This window comes from Hyperolius riggenbachi, chromosome 1 (genome assembly GCF_040937935.1).
Source record: "Hyperolius riggenbachi isolate aHypRig1 chromosome 1, aHypRig1.pri, whole genome shotgun sequence".
Taxonomy (NCBI): domain Eukaryota; kingdom Metazoa; phylum Chordata; class Amphibia; order Anura; family Hyperoliidae; genus Hyperolius; species Hyperolius riggenbachi.
The window spans coordinates 89,312,130-89,331,229 of record NC_090646.1 but is presented as its reverse complement, the minus strand read 5'-3'; the positions used below and the strand labels follow the sequence as shown (position 1 = coordinate 89,331,229).

The following is a 19,100-nucleotide window of genomic DNA, read 5'->3' as shown; positions in this document are numbered from 1 at the left end:
AAATAAAACTGGGATATCTGAAAGTCATTTTTAGGAGAAGGAGGATAGATAATATTGTTTATCTCGTCAGTTTAATTTCACCTCATGTTTCCTTTAAAGAAAAACATGTCGTTGTTACAAGTGATACAAATCCTGCAATAAATCTGTGTGTCTACTTCCTCCTTTCCATACTGTGCTTTCAAATTAGCCTCTCTGCCATTGCAGTCAGCTGACACAGCTGAGAGATCAAATTATGGTTGTGATTAGTCACAGATGATGGGGAATTAGACAGGCTAAACTCTCTAAATACATACAGGGTACATTCTCTATGTTTTTCTTCTGTCCTGTGCAAGAGTTCAGGTCCACTTTAACGAGTCTTGTAAGTTTGATACCTGCCCCCTAATTACTGGGTGGGGCATGCATATATATTGTCTTTATATGTAAGAGTGAAATGTTGGGAGGCTGAGCACTTGACAAAGGGCAACTGGCCCAAAACAATGTCCGAGCTGTTGTATGCTCTGTAACTGCTAACTAGCACATAAATACATATAAGCATTGGACAAAGCATCCGAGAAGGGTCGAGTTCTAAATCGAATTTGTACTACTGCAGTAATCCACTAGAATGCAGGGGAAGCCTGCACACTTACTAATAGCTAAAGATCTGTAAAAATAATAGTTAAACATGATTACAGGATCACTTTAGTTCTCCACTGTCCTCCAGCTTCAGAGAATTTTAGCATATCCATTCCCCTTAGCCAATCATTGCCTTGGTTTTCCAGTATCCACACATTTCTTGAATGACTGTGGGTGGCTCAAGCACACTACCACTGCTTCTGGCTTCATTGCATCATCTCTCTGATTAGTATTACTCTAAATATTTATCACAGTGATTGTCAAAACTGTAGGTATTCCAGCTACGGGACTTCACCAAAAGCTGAGAACCGTGTCGCCTTAGTTTCCTCATTTCTGAATAACATGTATGGAAAGCAGCAGGATTTACTTGCAAAGAAAAAAAACCCACCATATTGTTCTGTGCAGTGGCTGTGTTGACGTTTTGTACATAGAAAGTAAATAGTGTAATAAGATTGCAGTTGCTGTCGATGCTCTGGGAATACACGACACAAGCCCACCAGTGGGTTCCTGGCCAATAGTTTTAAGTATAATTTTAGAAAATACAAGCTATCACCCATTACATCTTATCTGCATGCTTGATCAGGGTCTACCAGTATGTTTAAAAGTATTAGAGGCAGAGCATTAGCAGGACAGCCGGGCATTTGGAAGTACTTTAGGGATCAGACCCTCTGGGTTCAGTGTGAAGTACACTCACTAGCCCACCTGCTTCTGGCCACTTTATTACTTAATTTTAGAATTATCTAAAATGTTCAGAGCCGAATTTCACAAAAGGCACTGTAGGCATGTGCCTACAGGCACCTGCTGATGTAAAGGTGTCTCACTTCCCTCCCCAGTGCCTCCCTCCTTCCCTATGCAGAGTCCTGATGAGAGTTTAAATGAGGGGTTACTCACCAAGCTCTCTGTATTACAGTGACAAGAGCTCCATCCAGTTAGGGGCACCTTTAGCTACTGAATACTGAGGTTCCGTTAGCTACCTAATACTTGGGAGCACATCTAGCTACCTAATATTGAGGGTACTTCTGGCTACCTAATACTAAGGGGCACCTGTGACAGGCAATTGAAGTAAGGGAGAAGGGACAGCTGGGACAGCCAACAAACTTGTGGTGCAGTTTGGAGGGGGTTTGTATGTTCATGGGGCAAAATCTAGGGTGCCAGGACATCAGAGCCTATAAGCTCCTGTGAGGTAAATTCGGGCCCAATTTGGCCCTACTCAATTAAAATATTGGTTTATGTCCTTAAAGGGAACCTAAACTGAGAAGGATATGGATTTTTCCTTTTAAAATAAATACCAGTTGCCCGACTCTCCTGCTGATCCTGTGTCTCTAATACTTTTAGCCACAGCCCCTCAACAAGCATGCAGATCAGGTGCTCCTTCTGACTGAAGTCAGACAGGATTAGCTGCATGCTTGTTTCAGGTCTGTGATTCAGCCACTGCTACAGCCAAATAGCTCCGCATTTATGGATATTCTCAATCTGGTCTGTGGTCGTATAGCTAGTTTGACGACTATTTAAGCCATTCAAACCCTCCTGTTGTATATCCCTTATGGAGTCGTCCTCCATTGAGGGTTCCTCCATAGTGGTGAGCTCACTAGCTTCAATTCCCCCCTCTGCCCCTAAAAGTTCTCCCCATTCTACAAGATTATCCGCCAGTTCTGCCACTTTCTCTCCCTGTACCTCCTCCTCTCTATATGTATCTTCCCCATTTATGCCTGTGGCATCTATGGTCTCAAATGATTCATTATGAACACTCCAATTACAATCATCAACCATCTCGAATCCCTGTGGAGAAGCCAATGTATATAGGGGTATTGAATCTCGGATAAATTTCTTCTTCTTTTGAATAATCTCTTTTTCTAGGTTTTCCAACCGATTTTTGATATTCTTCTCTAGGTTCTGGTACTCAGGTACCCTAAAAAAGGGTTCCATATTACCTCTCATTTCCCTAATTTCAGTATTAATCCCAAAACATTGGCTTCTCCTAGTATCCCTAATGAAGGATACCACTTGCATAGAAAATTCATGAAACATTCTATCCCACTCCTCCTGTACCGTTGGAGTGGATAGATCAGCTGCCAATTGTTTATAGACTGTTAAACCGACAGGTGATACATCCCACAATAAATATTGGTCCAATGTGGCCACTTCCCATTGATTTTTTGTTTCTTTAGTTAAAAGTTTCTCTAATTGTCTTAGGTCGTAAACCACATCTTCCTAATATACGCCATCTTTCTCGTCATACTCCTGTTGGTTGAAAAAGGCATTAATTCTACTAGTTTGTTGATTGCTAAAATCCCATATATCATGTATGGATTTAGCTGCTGCCATCCTTGAACAGGGGTTTGCTATAGGAAGTGATAAACACACCAAGGGGCGCTGCTAATACGCTGAGAATCTTAAAAGGTAGGGGGTTCTAGTGACACAACTCACATTAACCCAATCACAATAGATATATAGCTTCCACCCGCTGCTTCCTTATCTGGTGGGGTATCCCCTTAATTCCCACCTAAAACTGATCAATTGTAAATAATGAAATAGGAGCGCTGGGTATATAGTAAGTGTGTCATTTATTCGTAAAAGAAGAGAACCATATAAAAATATTGCACATCTATACGTCACTTATAACTGCAGTCTCCATACACACCAAAGTATACTGGTTCCTCAGAATCACTATTTTATCTAGAAATCTGTGTGCACACATAGGATACAAAAATAGTACTGAGAGTTTGTAATGGTAATTATAAAATTGCTAATAAAAAGTGCTTCATGGTTTTCCACAAGTTGCCAACAATATTCTCAATGTTACTATTATGAGACCACGGGATCCAACAGTCACAATAGACAACCCGTTTGTTGGTATTGCTGTGTATGAAAAAAAGGGAGAAGCTCACCCTCCTATGGACCGTCGTAGGCGAATCCTGTAAGTCTGCGTTCAGATTTTTGTATTATAATTCCGCTGTTGGCTCCAGCATACGCTCACACCGTGCGCTCGCAACCAGCCGCACAACGCCGGTCTCCAGGGGTAGCCGTTAGCGTAGTCCGAGAGTAGACTTCCGGTTGGATGGTGGATTAGCGTGACGTCACTTCCGTCCGCGTTCCAGCCAGCAATTCAGTCCACTTCCTTGCGTTCCACTGATAAACGTCGTCCGCTGTTTGATACTTATATGGCGGTTTTGGATGCTTGAAAGTGGAATTGTTCTTGTATCCAGAGGAATAGATGGGGCGCCCCACACCTCAAGAATCAAAAAAGAATCAGATTGACATGTTTCGACAGAATATACGTCTGTCTTCCTCAGAAACACTGAATTGTTACTGGCCGGAAGTCTTATATAGTCCATTAACTCCTACTCCTCCCATCCATCATAGGGTAGATTCAACCGGAAGTCTACTCTCGGACTACGCTAACGGCTACCCCTGGAGACCGGCGTTGTGCGGCTGGTTGCGAGCGCACGGTGTGAGCGTATGCTGGAGCCAACAGCGGAATTATAATACAAAAATCTGAACGCGGACTTACAGGATTCGCCTACGACGGTCCATAGGAGGGTGAGCTTCTCCCTTTTTTTCATACACAGCAATACCAACAAACGGGTTGTCTATTGTGACTGTTGGATCCCGTGGTCTCATAATAGTAACATTGAGAATATTGTTGGCAACTTGTGGAAAACCATGAAGCACTTTTTATTAGCAATTTTATAATTACCATTACAAACTCTCAGTACTATTTTTGTATCCTATGTGTGCACACAGATTTCTAGATAAAATAGTGATTCTGAGGAACCAGTATACTTTGGTGTGTATGGAGACTGCAGTTATAAGTGACGTATAGATGTGCAATATTTTTATATGGTTCTCTTCTTTTACGAATAAATGACACACTTACTATATACCCAGCGCTCCTATTTCATTATTTACAATTGATCAGTTTTAGGTGGGAATTAAGGGGATACCCCACCAGATAAGGAAGCAGCGGGTGGAAGCTATATATCTATTGTGATTGGGTTAATGTGAGGTGTGTCACTAGAACCCCCTACCTTTTAAGATACTCAGCGTATTAGCAGCGCCCCTTGGTGTGTTTATCACTTCCAGTAGCAGTGTTAGGAAGTCTTACCCAAGGTCTCCTTACTGAAGAGGTGCTGGCTTATGGAACAGGAAAAGCCGAGATTAGAACCCTGGGCTTCTGTGTCAAAGACAGAGCACATAACCAGTACACTATCCAACCACTACAATAGGGGAAGGGGGGGGGGGGGGGGGGTAGGAGACAACAAGCAGTGCACAAGGGAGGTAGAATAATAGTGTCAGACAGCATTCGCCAAGATGATCTGGCAGGCTGGATCTCTCGCTGATGCTTCAGAGGCCAAGATAAATCTAGAGTGTGTGCGAACCTTTAAGTGGTCCTGAACTCTTGCAAGGGACAGAAAGAAAACCTAGAGAAATTCACCCTGTTTGTATTTAGATAGTTTAGCCTGTCTAATTCCCCCTCATCCGTGACTAACCACCAATGTAATTTGATCTCTCAACTGTGTCAGCTGGTTGCCACAGCAGAGCAGCTCATTTGCAAACACAGGATGTTAACAATATGTCTGCTTCCATGAAAGCAGGAGGTATAAACACTGCAGATTTATTGCAGGATTTGTATCATCTGTAACAAACATGTTTTTTCTGTAAAGGCTTTTATGCTGTTGCTTATCTTTTAGAGCAGAGGACGTTCTGAGTTCAGATCCACTAAAACTTGGAATAGGAAGCCATGATTCATTTAAAAATAGATTCCATCTTCCGGCACACAAGTATTCACCATTGCAATGTTCTTGCTGGAAGATCGAGATGGAAACACACGAGAGAGTAAAAATAAGTATGCTGTAATTGTGATAAATTCCACAAAGTGGAACGCTGTAACGCATGTTCATTTCATTACACGTTAAAACCCCTCGGCCAGCGGCCACACGACAAGCTGCACAGCGGGAAATGTCCATGGAGGTTTCCATAAAATGGAAAGATAGACCTCTGTCCTCACACAGGACAGGTAAAACGTATATTGCAATCTCTGAGGAGAATTCCTGTCGCAGATCTCTCAGAGTTTTGTCCATAGATAGTCCACATCACTTCCCCTTCATCTTCCTCCTCTTCAGGGCCTTCCACTCACCCTCCTGCGTTGACAGGCTGTTGAAGAGTTCTTTCACCTTCCTCTTCCTCTCAGAATCCCTGATAATGAATGTGAAGAGATTAACAGCAAATTCCCAGACACAGCACAACATGATGGTACATTAAAGAGAACCTGAAAGGAACCCTATTGTGAAAAATCAGAAATTTAACATACATGTAAAAACATACAAATAAGAAGGTGGTTTCTTCCAGAGTTAAATGAGCTATACATTACTTTTCTCTTATGTTGCTGTCACTTACAGTAGGTAATAGAAATCTGACACAACTGACAAGTTTTTAACTTGTCCATCTCTTTAAAAGCATTCCCTGGAAAGCATCTACACCGAGATGCAGGCACCAACCCACAGCTGTTTGCACACTATTCTGGCAGTTGGACTGAGCAACTGCCGTTCCCTATGTGCTTTTGAATATAAAGAAAACTCTTAGAAAACCCCATGAGGAAATGGGCTAGTCCAACATGTCAGTTCTGTCAGATTTCTACTACCTACTGTAAGAGACAGCAACATAGGAGAAAAGTCATTTATAGCACATTTTACTCTGGAGTGTTTTCATGTATTTTAAATTTTACAGGATAGTTGTCCTTGAAGTGAGAGGCAAATGGAGGCTGCCATATTTATTTCCTCTTAAACAATACCAGTTGCTTGGCAGTCCTCATCTTTCCCATAACGCTTTGTTTGGTAAGCAATTCTCTTATGGTCCCATTGACTTTAAAGGACAACTGAGGTGATATGTGACATGAGGAGATAGACATGTGCATGTACAGTGCCAAGCACACAAATAAGTAGGCTGTTTTTTTTTTTCTTTCTCTGACTGAAAGAAATAAACATTAGGAATGCAAGTGACAGTTTCTGTCCAGGTCGGGACCAGGTCAAACTGGGTCAGACTATAGCATAACCCTCACTGATAAGTGATTACAGCCATAAAGCACTTTTTCTGTCAGTAAATGGCTTCTGAAAGCAGAAAAGATAAAAAAGTCAATAATTCATAGATTGGTGCTCTAGCATACTTCAATAAAGGTGTCATTGAGCAGAGGAAATTAAACAGTATAAAATGTAAAAACTAGATTTAAATATAAAATAAAAAACTGTGGGATAGCTAAAAAAAAAAAGGGGTCATTTTCAGGAGTAGGAGGACAGATACAATTGTTTTTCTTATCAGTTTATTTTGACCTCTGATGTCCTTTAACCCAAACATAATTGCAGGGAAAAAACCCAAAACTCAGCATGCACTGCATTTGGGGGAAAAGAAAATTGCACTGTGGCACCAGCAGTATAAATGTTGTGCCATAAATTGATATTATTCCAGCTGCACCGTGATCGGCCACACACACACACACACGTGTTCCGAAAATCAGTACGCATACTGAGGAGTACATTTAAAAAAATATGCCCCCTAAAAAAGGCGCAGGAAAAAGCGGTAGTAGAATATCAATACATTTACCAATATTCTACTACATTTACTGTATATTCCTGCATATAAGACTACTTTTTAACCCTTGAAAAGCTTCTGAAAAGTTGGGGGTCGTCTTATACGCCTGGTGTCATTGATGCCGGGTGACACGCCCTATCCGGTTACCGCCTCTCAGATCTCCCTGCTGAGGGAGCGCAATCTATTCTTCCATACCACTCTGATAAACAGGTAGACAAGGAGAGCTGACCAGTCTACTTAAGGAGAGTTGACCAATCCAACCAGTCAATTGACTATATACTGTTATATACTGGGTAACACATACAGTACAGCACCAGTATCTGTTCATACATAGCACCAGTACATGATTTTTTTATTTTTATTTGGTGTGCGTTGGAAGAGGGGTAGTCTTATACGGCGAGTATATCTCAAATGCTATATTTTAACTGGAAAAGTTGGGGGGTCGTCTTATACGCCCAGTCATCTTATACGCCGGAATATACGGTAGTTAAAGATCACTAATATTTACCAATATTTTACTATGACCTAACCACTCCCCACTCACACAACCCCTCTAGTGGTGCCTAACCTTAAACACCCCCCCCTTTCCTGGTGGTGACTCACCTTAAACACCCCAACATTTACAAAAAGGTACTGCACACCCTATGTACGCTAATAAATGCACTGGATACCTTAAACACCCCCTCAGGTGCCTAACTTAACCCCGCGGTGGGAGCCTGACCTTACCCCCCCCCCCCCCCCCCTGGACGACTAACCTTAACCCCCCCCCCCCCTAATTAAGTGCCTAACCTTAACTCCACAGCCCCCTTCATGTACCCTTTTCATGACCATGATGCACCCTGTTAAAAAGGGTGCCTGCTAAAATAGCAGGTGGCGGGGCCGCCTGCTATTTTAGTGGCGCCCTTTTCAACTGTTACCTACTGAGGCTCATCAGTATTATGGGGACCATTAGAAAGATGCAGTAAACACAGATAGTACAAGAGCAAACACACAAAAAAATGTGCTCTATTCGTATTGCCAGTTCTCAGCTTACTTTACTGAGAATCAGTGTCCAAACAAACCATCCCGTCCCACACTCTGTGCCCTCAGGCCTCAATATCTGCTGCAGGATTATGTACCGATGATGTGGTGATGTTCACCAAGCTTTTATACAGTGGTCTAAGACAGGGCAATCATGGGTCTTTCAGGCCAGGTACATTTAAATATGCAGAGCTGGGAATAGCTCATCGACTGAATTTGATACTCGGGACATGCTGCCCAGGGAGCCAATGTGTCATAAAATGTTAGAGATGTCAAGCTTCTCCATATTTCCAAGTTACAGCTCTGAGCCTGACACTAAATTACCTTTATAAGCACCAAGGTTTGCATGTATAGTTGGCAAGCCAAAAGAATGCTGGAATATTTAAGGCAAAAGAAACCCCCAAACCCGTCACGCACCTCTCCATGGCCTCTGAGAGACGCACTCTCGCCAGGAACTGGTTGTCTCTGCGGATTTCTCGCACAGCGCCTTTAAATTCTCGCTTGTGTTTGTGAATTAGTTTCTTGCGTTCTCGTTCCACTTTATTGCATCCTTGTTTCTTGCCAAACTCCAACCTGAGAGAGAGAGAGAGAGAGAGAGACATCTGTAAGAAGCCAAGTCAGCAAGTACATCTAACAAAGCAATTCCAGGGACCTCTTGCTCTGGCTGAATACAAAAGCGATAAGCAAGGAACATTCAGCATGGTGGATTACCCTAATTCATGGCAGACTTGTGCACCGTTAATACAAACATTAAAAGACTGCCCCCGCAGTGATCAGGACACAACCTCTTGGACTATAGTTCAGAGCCTGAGTGTTGCTATGGAGGGGGGTGAAGGGACTTTGGCACAGGGCACGTCGGAGTGGGAGGGGTAAGGAGAAATAACAATTGCCTCAGCCTGTGCAGCAGCAGTCCAGCTCTCTGGCTGATGCATCGCACCCATAGGCCGGCTTGTTCAACTCACTACGCATAGTTGGATCAGAGCAACAATCAGTGTCGGTGGACTAAACTTAGAACTTCCCCTCTGCTTTAAAAGATTAGCCACAGCAGGAAAAAATTTTTTTTTTTATACCATAAATAAGACTTATGCTGGGAATACACGGTTCGTTTTTGCCTTCGTTTAAACCTTCGATTCGTTCGGTAAACGAATCGAGTGTTGAAAACGTATGTGAAAATAGTCATAATCTCATTATAGTTTCGATTAATAGACCCCAAAAACGAACGACTAGTGATCGAACATGTTTGATATTATCTCTCTTTATCCATCTAATCGAGCCATTGGTAGGCTTGATGGCTGTTCAGATCGATTATATATTCGTTTATGCTAGTCCGTCCCTGTAAAAAGGGATTTTCGTTTCGTTTCTTTGCAGCCTTCGATCATTGGAAAAACGAAACCATCAGAATCGAAAAAAAAAAACGAAACCGTGGGTGGTGATATTAACCGTATGACCGATTATTTCGGGATCGAAAAGGACAAAAGGCACAATCGAAACGAAGGTTTAAACGAAGGCAAAAACGAACCGTGTATTCCCAGCATTAATTAGAATTTATGGAGATCCTAAAAAACAAAACACAAAAAAACCCCTTAAGTTTACTTGGTTACACGTTTGCAGAAGGCACTGAATGGGTTAAGCCTCAGTGTTTACTATATGGAGAGCTCCTGCAGTCTACTGACAATTGCTGATAAGAACTAAATAATTAGACAGGTTAATCTGCCTAAACAACACACAGAGAAGTTAATTTCTTCAGCAGCTACAGTATGTGTGTAATAAAAACTTTTCATTGTGTGCTGTGCAAGAGTTATTTTCCAATTTCATGTCATTTAATTACTTGAGACCCAGTCAGTGGCACAGAAAGAATCCTACAAATTAGCAACTCCCAAATGAAATTCAAAATTAGCTTTGGACAAAGTTCTTTATTTTCTATCATGAACAGCTGATCACTAATATAGAATGTTATGTTAGAACCCTTATCTATACTCACACAGGCATGATTTTTGGTGTGAACATTTTCATGGGGACGGGACCCTGTTTCTCAAGCACCAGCGGTGTGTAGGCTTTCTTCTCATGTCTCTCAATATCCGCTAATATAATGCTGCACAAATCCTGAATTGAGAAAAAAAAGATTGTCACTTTACTTCCATAAACAGTTTCAATAATTTAGTAATAAATATCTTATTAAAAGGAATTGTTTGAGCTGTTCTAATCCCAGCACCTTTTGCTTAAAGTGTACCAGAGACGAGAAGAGTTTCAGGTTCCATAGTTACCCGAGGCTTCCTGAAAGAGACTCCATAACAGAAAAAAAAAAAACACCAGCGAGACCGCCGTGGGACACAGGAGGATGGGAGAAGCCTCGATAGGATCCGGAGGCTTCCCCCAACCTGAGGTGAGTACCCCCCCGGGGAACTTTTTTTAGTTACAGGTTTTCTTTAAGCCCAAAGAGGCCACCCGTACCTCACCGTCTCCCTGGGTGGCTCCCATCACCCACAACTTGGCCTGAGTCGTGCTTCGTCACGCATGCGCAGCTCAGCTGCAAACACGCGCACCCGTCACACTCCCATGGCCAGGAGCGTTCTGTGCAGAACTACTGCGCAGGCAAAGAACGCTCCAAGCCGGGGGAGAGCGCACGGCCAATCAGTGCCAGGCAGCGCTGAGGGGTGGATCGGGATTCCCTCTGACGTCCCGACGTCATCCCGCCCAGTCGCCATGGCGACCGGGGAAGCCCAGCAGGAAATCCCGTTCTGAACGGGATTTCCTGCTTACTCTGATCCCCGAAGGCGATCAGAGTGGATAGGGGGATGCCGCTTGTCAGTGGCTATCATGTAGCGCGCCCTGGGCTCGCTACATGATTTAAAAAAATAAAAAATAAAAAAAAAAAGTGTTGCGCTGCCCCCTTGCCGTTACAATTGTGGCGGCAAGGGGGCAGCGCAACACTTTTTTTTTTTTTTTTTTTTTTTTTTTACGTTAAGCACCACAAAAAAGTTTAAACCTACTCAAAATTTGACATATGAGGATTTAAGGACAAGTGGGTGAGTTATTAACCCTGACAACCACCGAACCTTATAGAAGTTTCACAGATGTTTAAATTATGGGCTCTTCCACTCATTTGTTACAAAGTTGGTCCTCTTTAAATGGTACTTACATTTTTTCTTTTTTTGTCCTTGAAGTTTATAATTGGGTGGTTAATCTGTTGAACCAGGACAAATCCGGAGCATAAATGCACTTGGAAACCCCAAACCAGGCCCTACATACATACATACATACATACATACATACATACATACATACATACATACATACATACATACAGTATATCCTCACTGGAATCCCAGTCAAAAAAAATAAAAAAAGTTGGTTCCCCCACAGCATAAATAGCACTAAAGTAAAGGTAACTTATCTCTAGGCTTTGTACCTGGATTGCCGTTGGAAGAGTGCTTCGTGGAAGATGATCACGGATAAGTATTGTTATGGGATTAAAAATCTCTTTGAAAGCTGGTAAGGATTTGTACATATCCACACATCTCTTCACCAAGTCTAAGTTCATTGCTACGCATGTCAGCCTGCAAACGGAAAAAGTGCGGTATGTTGTATGGGCATCATAAAAGCAGACTGTAACAGTGGCAATAAGACAGAACAATTCCCAAGTATTGTATAACAAAAAAATATTACAAGTCAAATAGAATACATAGGAGTTACAAATGTGACATATTAGGCCCGGTTCACATTCGCGTTTGCCAACGGAACCGGACGAAAAAATGCTGCAGGACCCAGTTTTCCGGATCGTTTTACTCAGCGGAATGGACACGGAAGGAATTGCAGCTACATAGTAACAAAATAGAAAATTGACAGTTTACAGCACACTGACTGTAAAAACTGACAGTTTTTCCTGATCCTGATGGCCGGATCCGCAGAAAAACACTAATGTGAACTGGGCCTTAATGTGCTGGCTTGTTCCAGAGCTACCAGTTGTAATCCCCTTAAGGCCCGGTTCACATTAGCGGTTGTTTGCCAAACGGACCGGATGACCTGACCGGATCCGGACCGGATCCGGATCGGAACCGTACGGTTCTGATCCGGATCCGATCCGGATCCGGTCAGGTTGCATCAGGTGGTAATCAGGATGCGATCCGGATCCGTTTGGCAAAGTAACGTAAAAAAAAAAAAAAAAAATGTTGGGGTCTGGGAGGTCAGCAGAAGGGGGACCTGTGGAATCAGGCCCTCTGCTGTTTAGCACTCACCTCCACCTCCGACATGCTGCCAACATCCTGCCAACACCTCCAGCTCGTGCTGCTCCACTCCAAAATGCTTGCCCATGTGTCCCCAGCCAATATCGCCGCAACAATCCGCATAGGAAGTGGGGTAGAACATCCGGATTTCTCAGCCAGTGTGTTGTGCGGCCTCCGGTTCCCATTTGTTTGTATTGGCCGGATGGTGCAGTCCGGCTCCGCCCCGGATACGGCTGCCGGAGGGGCCGGATGAAAAAATAGCGCATGTTGGAACGGAGGCCGGAGTCCGGATCCGGCCCGGATCCGGTCCGGCTCCGGTTCTGCAGAACGGACCCATGTGAACGGACGCATAGGCTTTAATTGCTATGCCGTGCGTCCGTTCCGTCCGTTCTGCAGGCGGTGCGGCTCCGGCACGGCGATTCCGGAGGGCCACCGCAAGTGTGAACCGGGCCTTAACCTCCTCGGCGTTCTATTGAGATCGCCAGGGAGGCTGCGGGAGGGTTTTTTTTTAATTAAAAAAAAACTATTTCATGCAGCCAACTGAAAGTTGGCTGCATGAAAGCCCACTAGAGGGCGCTCCGGAGGCGTTCTTCCGATCGCCTCCGGCGCCCATAATAAACAAGGAAGGCCGCAATGAGCGGCCTTCCTTGTTTTGCTTAGATCGTCGCCATGGCGACGAGCGGAGTGACGTCATGGACGTCAGCCGACGTCCTGACGTCAGCCGCCTCCGATCCAGCCCTTAGCGCTGGCCGGAACTTTTTGTTCCGGCTGCGCAGGGCTCAGGCGGCTAGGGGGGCCCTCTTTCGCCGCTGCTCGCGGCGAATCGGCGATCAGGCAGCACACGCGGCTGGCAAAGTGCCGGCTGCGTGTGCTGCACTTTATTTGATAAAAATCGGCCCAGCAGGGCCTGAGCGGCAGCCTCCGGCGGTGATGGACGAGCTGAGCTCGTCCATACCGCTCAGGAGGTTAAAGAGGACGTCCTCTGCTCTAAAATGCACAAAACAGCATAATAAAAAGGTAAAAAAAATGTTGCAGCTGATACAAATCCTGCAATAAATCTACACGGTTTCTACTTCCTGCTTTCATAAAAGCAGCCATATTGTTAATATCCTGTGCTTTCAAATAAGCTCATCTGCCATCTCTGCCATGGCAGTCATGTGACACAGCTGAGAGATCAAATTACAACTTGTGATTAGACACAGATGCAGGGGAATTAGACAGGCTAAACTCTCTAAATACATACAAGGTGCATTTATCAATGTTTTACTTCTGTCCTGTGCAAGAGTTCAGGTCCACTTTTAGGGCTCTTTCACACTAAGACGTTGCATTTGATGCGACGTTAAGGTCGCATAACGTGCCCCTAATGCAACGCATGTTAGCTTTGAAGTTGGACGTTATATTGAAATGCATTATGCGTCTCTTGATGCGTACTTTTTGACGCATACTGATCGAACAAAAACGGCGCATGCGTCACATTAAAAAACAAACAAAAAAAAAAACAACATTACTGAGCATGTGCAAACAGTCCAACGTAGCTAATAACGCAGACAACGCAGCACTTTCTACATATTGTTACACACAGCCCAACGTGAGCACTGTGAATGTAACACATACTTTGTGCTGCTGTGCGTTAGCCTGCGTTATTACTTTGTATAATATGCGGCTGTAACGTCGCACTGTGAAAGCAGCCTAAAGGAGAATGAATACATCAAAAGGTTGTGGCAGGGCACTCAGTCAATGCAATATTGGGTGCTTGATACAGTGACATAGGCAATGTCTCCTTCAAATCAACAATCCAATGTATCAGCACACCACTCCAGATTAATCACGCTCTTTTATTGAGCCATGTTGGGTAGATAATGCACACCATCTCTCACAGAACTCCATTTTGTTCCTACTGATGGTAGGTTGTAAAGGTATGTGGAATCCCTTCAGTATTTTCTTCTCACGATAATACTCCGATAGAGTTTCACCATGAAGTTCCAAATCCACTTTCCTTTTACAAAGTCTTTCAATCTCTTTAGTCAAATCTCTGGTATTTTCCTTTCCAAAGCCACCTCCCGATTTGCTAGGAAAAAGGATATCTTGAATGTTGTCGATCGTGTAATCGCATGGTAATGCTTCCACATCCATTCTAAATCACAGGATAGTGATCCTTTTGCTTAGGCAACTGCCAATCAAGCAACTAATGGTCACTCCGCCAGATACAGCAGACTCAGTCACAGTCTGCTGCGTGGTATGAGAATGACGAACACCACCTTTGGGTATTGTCGAATTAAAGTTGAGGGTGCTCCTCCACCGTTGCTTAGAACGAATGCATTAAAAGGTTGTGGCAGGGCACTCAGTCAATGCAATATTGGGTGCTTGATACAGTGACATAGGCAATGTCTCCTTCAAATCAGCCATGCAATGTATCAGCACCACTCCAGATTAATCACGCTCTTTTATTGGCTCAATAAAAGAGCGTGATTAATCTGGAGTGGTGTGCTGATATAAAGGAGAATGAAGTCTCACTGGTTTGGGCATTAAATGAAAATTTGTAAGTAAACCTTTTTTTGTAATAGGAAAAAAAATGATAGTGGTGGCCGGCATCTTTGCTCCAGTTGCCTGGCTGTAATGCGGATCTCGATCCTCCTAGGTCAGTGGGATTTTGTGCTAATTTTATGCTATTTTATTTAACTTAGAAGTGGACCAATCAAATTCTTCTTTATAATGAAGAAAGAAATAGAAATCTACCTCCAGTGTTACAGTGAGGTGTGTATAACTCCATGACAGTGCTGCAGTGAAAGCCGGAGAGACCTAAAGATACATGCCCAGAAATATGGATTTAATACAGCAGAGTCCCGATTATTCATAACTCAACTAACCAAACCAACCAGAATGAAGTGCTGGCAGTACTCAGTGGTGAAAGCCAAGTTCTTAGGCTGTTTGTGGGCTCTGCTGTGCTTAAAGACTGGCTCCCCCCACACCTTCCCCTTTCAAAATGCTGTAATTTAACATGTAATACAGAGTTCATGTACTATGTTTAGAGAGTGGGGTATAGTACTATATTAGCGAGGCCTATTTTTAACATCAAGTCTCAAGCAACCAGAAAGCATCTTATCCAGCATCAGCTAATCCCTGTCGTTGTCAAGACAACTAGACAGCACGGTGGGGCAGCACGGTGGCGTAGTGGTTAGCTCTCTCGCCTTGCAGCACTGGGTCCCTGGTTCGAATCCCAGCCAGGGCACTATCTGCAAAGAGTTTGTATGTTCTCTCCGTGTCTGCGTGGGTTTCCTCCGGGCACTCCGGTTTCCTCCCACATTCCAAAAACATACAGATAAGTTAATTGGCTCCCCCTAAAAAATTGGCCCTAGACTACAGTACTTACACTACATAATATAGACATATGGCAATGGTAGGGATTAGATTGTGAGCTCCTTTGAGGGACAGTTAGCGACAAGACAATATATATATATACACTGTACAGCGCTGCGTAATATGTCGGCGCTATATAAATACTAAATAATAATAATAATAACTTTACTGTGTTGGGAAGGGCAAGCAAGAATAATAAAAAAAATGATGGGCTTTAGAAAACTGGCATATGTTAACCATCACTTGAGAGTGGCAGCCACTTGTAACGCTCACAATAGGCCACCCTGCAGTGTTAGTCCAAAAAGATCTTATTGGTTGAAAGCACACCTAAAATGAGAGGACTATGGAGGCCGCCATATGCATTTCCTTTTATAGGGAACTCAAGGTGAAAGTGATATGGAGGCTGCTATATTTACTTCCTTTTAAACGCCAGTTGCCTGGCAATCCTCCTGATCCTGCGTCTCTAATACTTTTAGCCATAGATTCTGAACAAGCATATGCATATCAGGTACTCTGACTCAGCTGACTAAGGTTTTATTGAATTGGCCATATGCTTGTTCCAGGGTTTTGACTCACTGCCAGAAGATCAACAGGACTGGCAGGCAACTGGCATTGTTTGCAAGTAAATAAATATGGTAGCCTCCATTTCACCTTGGATTCCCTTTTGAACAACTCCAGTTGCCCGGCAGCTCTGCTGATCGTCTGCCTGTAATGTTTTTAGCAATAGATCCTGAACAAGCATGCAGATCAGGTGTTTCTGACTGGTGTCTGAATGGATTTACTGCATGCTTGTTTCAGATGAGTGATTCAGATACTACTGGAGCCAAAGAGATCAGCAGAATGCCAGGCAAATGGTATTGTATAAAAAGGAAATAAACATGGAAGCCGCCGTAGATCTCTCACTTCAGGTTCCCTTTAACACTGGCTCCAGCCAGGATTAATGCCCTGATCTCCTACATCAAAGGTGGGGCCATTAACCAGTACACTATCCAGCTGCTCCATTGTAAACCAATCATGATTACATACAAACCGCTTCCCTTAGGACTAATGTACACACAGGAGTCTGACTTCAGTTCAGCATCAGTTTCACATCAGTTTGACTTCAGTTAAATAGTTGATCAATTTCTCTTCAGTTTGAGTTTTGGGAGACCTCAACACAATCTCAGTTTCCCATTCCAATACTGTAGCTGAGACATGAACTGATGTCAAACTAAACATGAGCTAAAAGCAAACTAACGCCAGCAGCCTGTGTCCACCAGTCCAGACACCGAGGGTGTTTTGGCTGGTGTCTCTCATGATCCTGGGAAGCCAGGCTGTGCAGGAGACACTCACTTAAAATGATTGATCTCTGTTGTGTTCTCAGTGTTCAGCCCATTGATTGCTGTCAGCGGCAGATGCGTCTTCTTCCAGGACTTCACGTCTTCTTCACTACCTGTCAGCAGCAGCTCTGAGGATTTCCCATGCAGCCTAAATGGAGGAACAAGGACGTAACCTGTCAGCAGAAAGAGGACGATGCAATTAGACAGGAAGAGAGGGCACAGGCCTGTAATGCAATATATTGTTCACACATTCCATATCTTCAAGGAAATTGAATACAAAGAAAGGTGGTCCATGTAAAACAACACGTAAAAAGGGGATATCACCTGGACAGCATGGTCAATGTACATGCAAGAGGATACGTCTTTATAAAGCCTATATCATAAAAGCTGCATTTATTAAACAGAACAAAATGCCCAGATTAAAAATAAAACCCAAAGGGAATCTTTACTCAACAGTGCTTGAAAAAAAAAAAAAAATTAAAGTGTCATGCTATGGCTTCTATATACACTGTATATCACATCGAATAACAGGGTTGTGGAGTCGGAGTCGAGTAGTCAGAGCAAATTTTGGTACCTGGAGTTGTTAAGTCGGTGGTTTCATAATCTGAAGAGTCGGAGTCTAATGATTTTTGTACCAAATCCACAGCCCTGGTTAGTATTAGAATAAGGAGTCGAGGAGTCTGAGCCATTTTGGGTATATGGAGGAGTCGGAGATTTCATAAACTGAGGATTAGTACGATTTTTGTACCGACTCCACAGCCCTGCCGAATAAGGCAAGGTTTTTATACCAAACATGAGGTCAACTTATCCATCAGGGACCGCCTATGTGCAGGGGCACCCTATGCAGAGAACACATTGAAATCATGTGGAAAACAGGATAAGAGGCGCCCAATGTAGTCAAACACATGTCTATATGTTTACAAAGAATAATTGAAAAGTACATTACCTGAAGAAGAATGCCTAAGCTTGTGTTCACAAACTAAAATTGATTAGCCCTTCTTGAGGCAAGCCACCTCTCAATTCTTCTTTGTCAACATATACACTACATTGGGCATCTCTTATCCTGCTTTCCACATTGTGTAACCCTCCATCGGAGGGACAGGACCTTGGTCCCCACCTGTTTTTTGAGAGGCCGACAAGTCTACAGAAAGACCTTCCTCTTTCCTGAGTGGAGGATGGGTGTTACCCACACACGCAGAAGGTGGTTGCTGTCTAGCAACCCTGGTTGAGTACAGGTAGTCCCGTTAACGAACGAGGTAGGGACTGTAGGTTCGCTCTTAAGTCGTAACACCGTGCCATCGCTGTCCCCTGTACCTCCTCTGTGCCCCCCTGTGCCTCTAGTGTCCCCCTCTGTGTAACCTCTGCCCTCTGTACCTGCTTAAACCATTAAAAGCCATTTTTTCTTTGAATTTTTTTTAATCGATTTTCTCAAAATCTTCCCAAGTCCAATTTTTTTTTACTTGTTCCCACGGAAACAGTGAATCCATGCCGTTCGTATTGATGGGTTGTTCGTAATTCGGCGACTACCTGTGTTTATTTACTGCATATCAACTTAAAATCTGCAAAATATTATACCCCATTGGGCTCCTGTCCTTTTGTCTTTTTCTTCAGGGCCACTTGACCCAGCCCGCATTGGACCCATACCCACAACCACAGGTACCTCTCTCACTCCAGCTCTAGTCCTTGCATCGATCCTGCAGGTGTGTAGCTGCATGCAAGCGTTCTGAGCCCTCATTGCAGTCACATGATAATGAGTCCACAACTCCCATAGCAAGTTACATAGTTGCCATGCAGGACTTAAAGCAGGCCTTCAGCCTTAAAGTAAAAGTTATAGATACCTCCGCTGGTTTCTCCCTCAAAGCCATCTCAAAGACCCCAAATCACCCGACTTCCGGCATGTAGCTCCGCCTCCCCGACCTACCTGGAGAAAAACGCCAAGATGTTCACTCCAGTAAACATCTTTTTTTTTTATTTATTTATTTTT

At 43.5% G+C, this 19,100-nt stretch overlaps 1 protein-coding gene across 1 annotated transcript in view; it reads right to left on the bottom strand.

The window, feature by feature from the left end:
* Positions 1 to 5,449: 5,449 nt before the first annotated feature.
* The window catches only part of NOP14 (NOP14 nucleolar protein), a 56,062-nt gene continuing 42,411 nt past the window's right edge, over positions 5,450 to 19,100 (bottom strand). The window contains exons 14-18 of the mRNA XM_068276359.1: positions 17,130 to 17,289; positions 11,627 to 11,774; positions 10,199 to 10,320; positions 8,635 to 8,790; positions 5,450 to 5,808 (exon numbers count right to left, since the gene is read on the bottom strand). Of these exons, the coding sequence (XP_068132460.1) occupies positions 5,706 to 5,808; positions 8,635 to 8,790; positions 10,199 to 10,320; positions 11,627 to 11,774; positions 17,130 to 17,289 (689 nt within the window). The 3' untranslated portion in view covers positions 5,450 to 5,705. The remainder of the gene's footprint in view (positions 5,809 to 8,634; positions 8,791 to 10,198; positions 10,321 to 11,626; positions 11,775 to 17,129; positions 17,290 to 19,100) is intronic.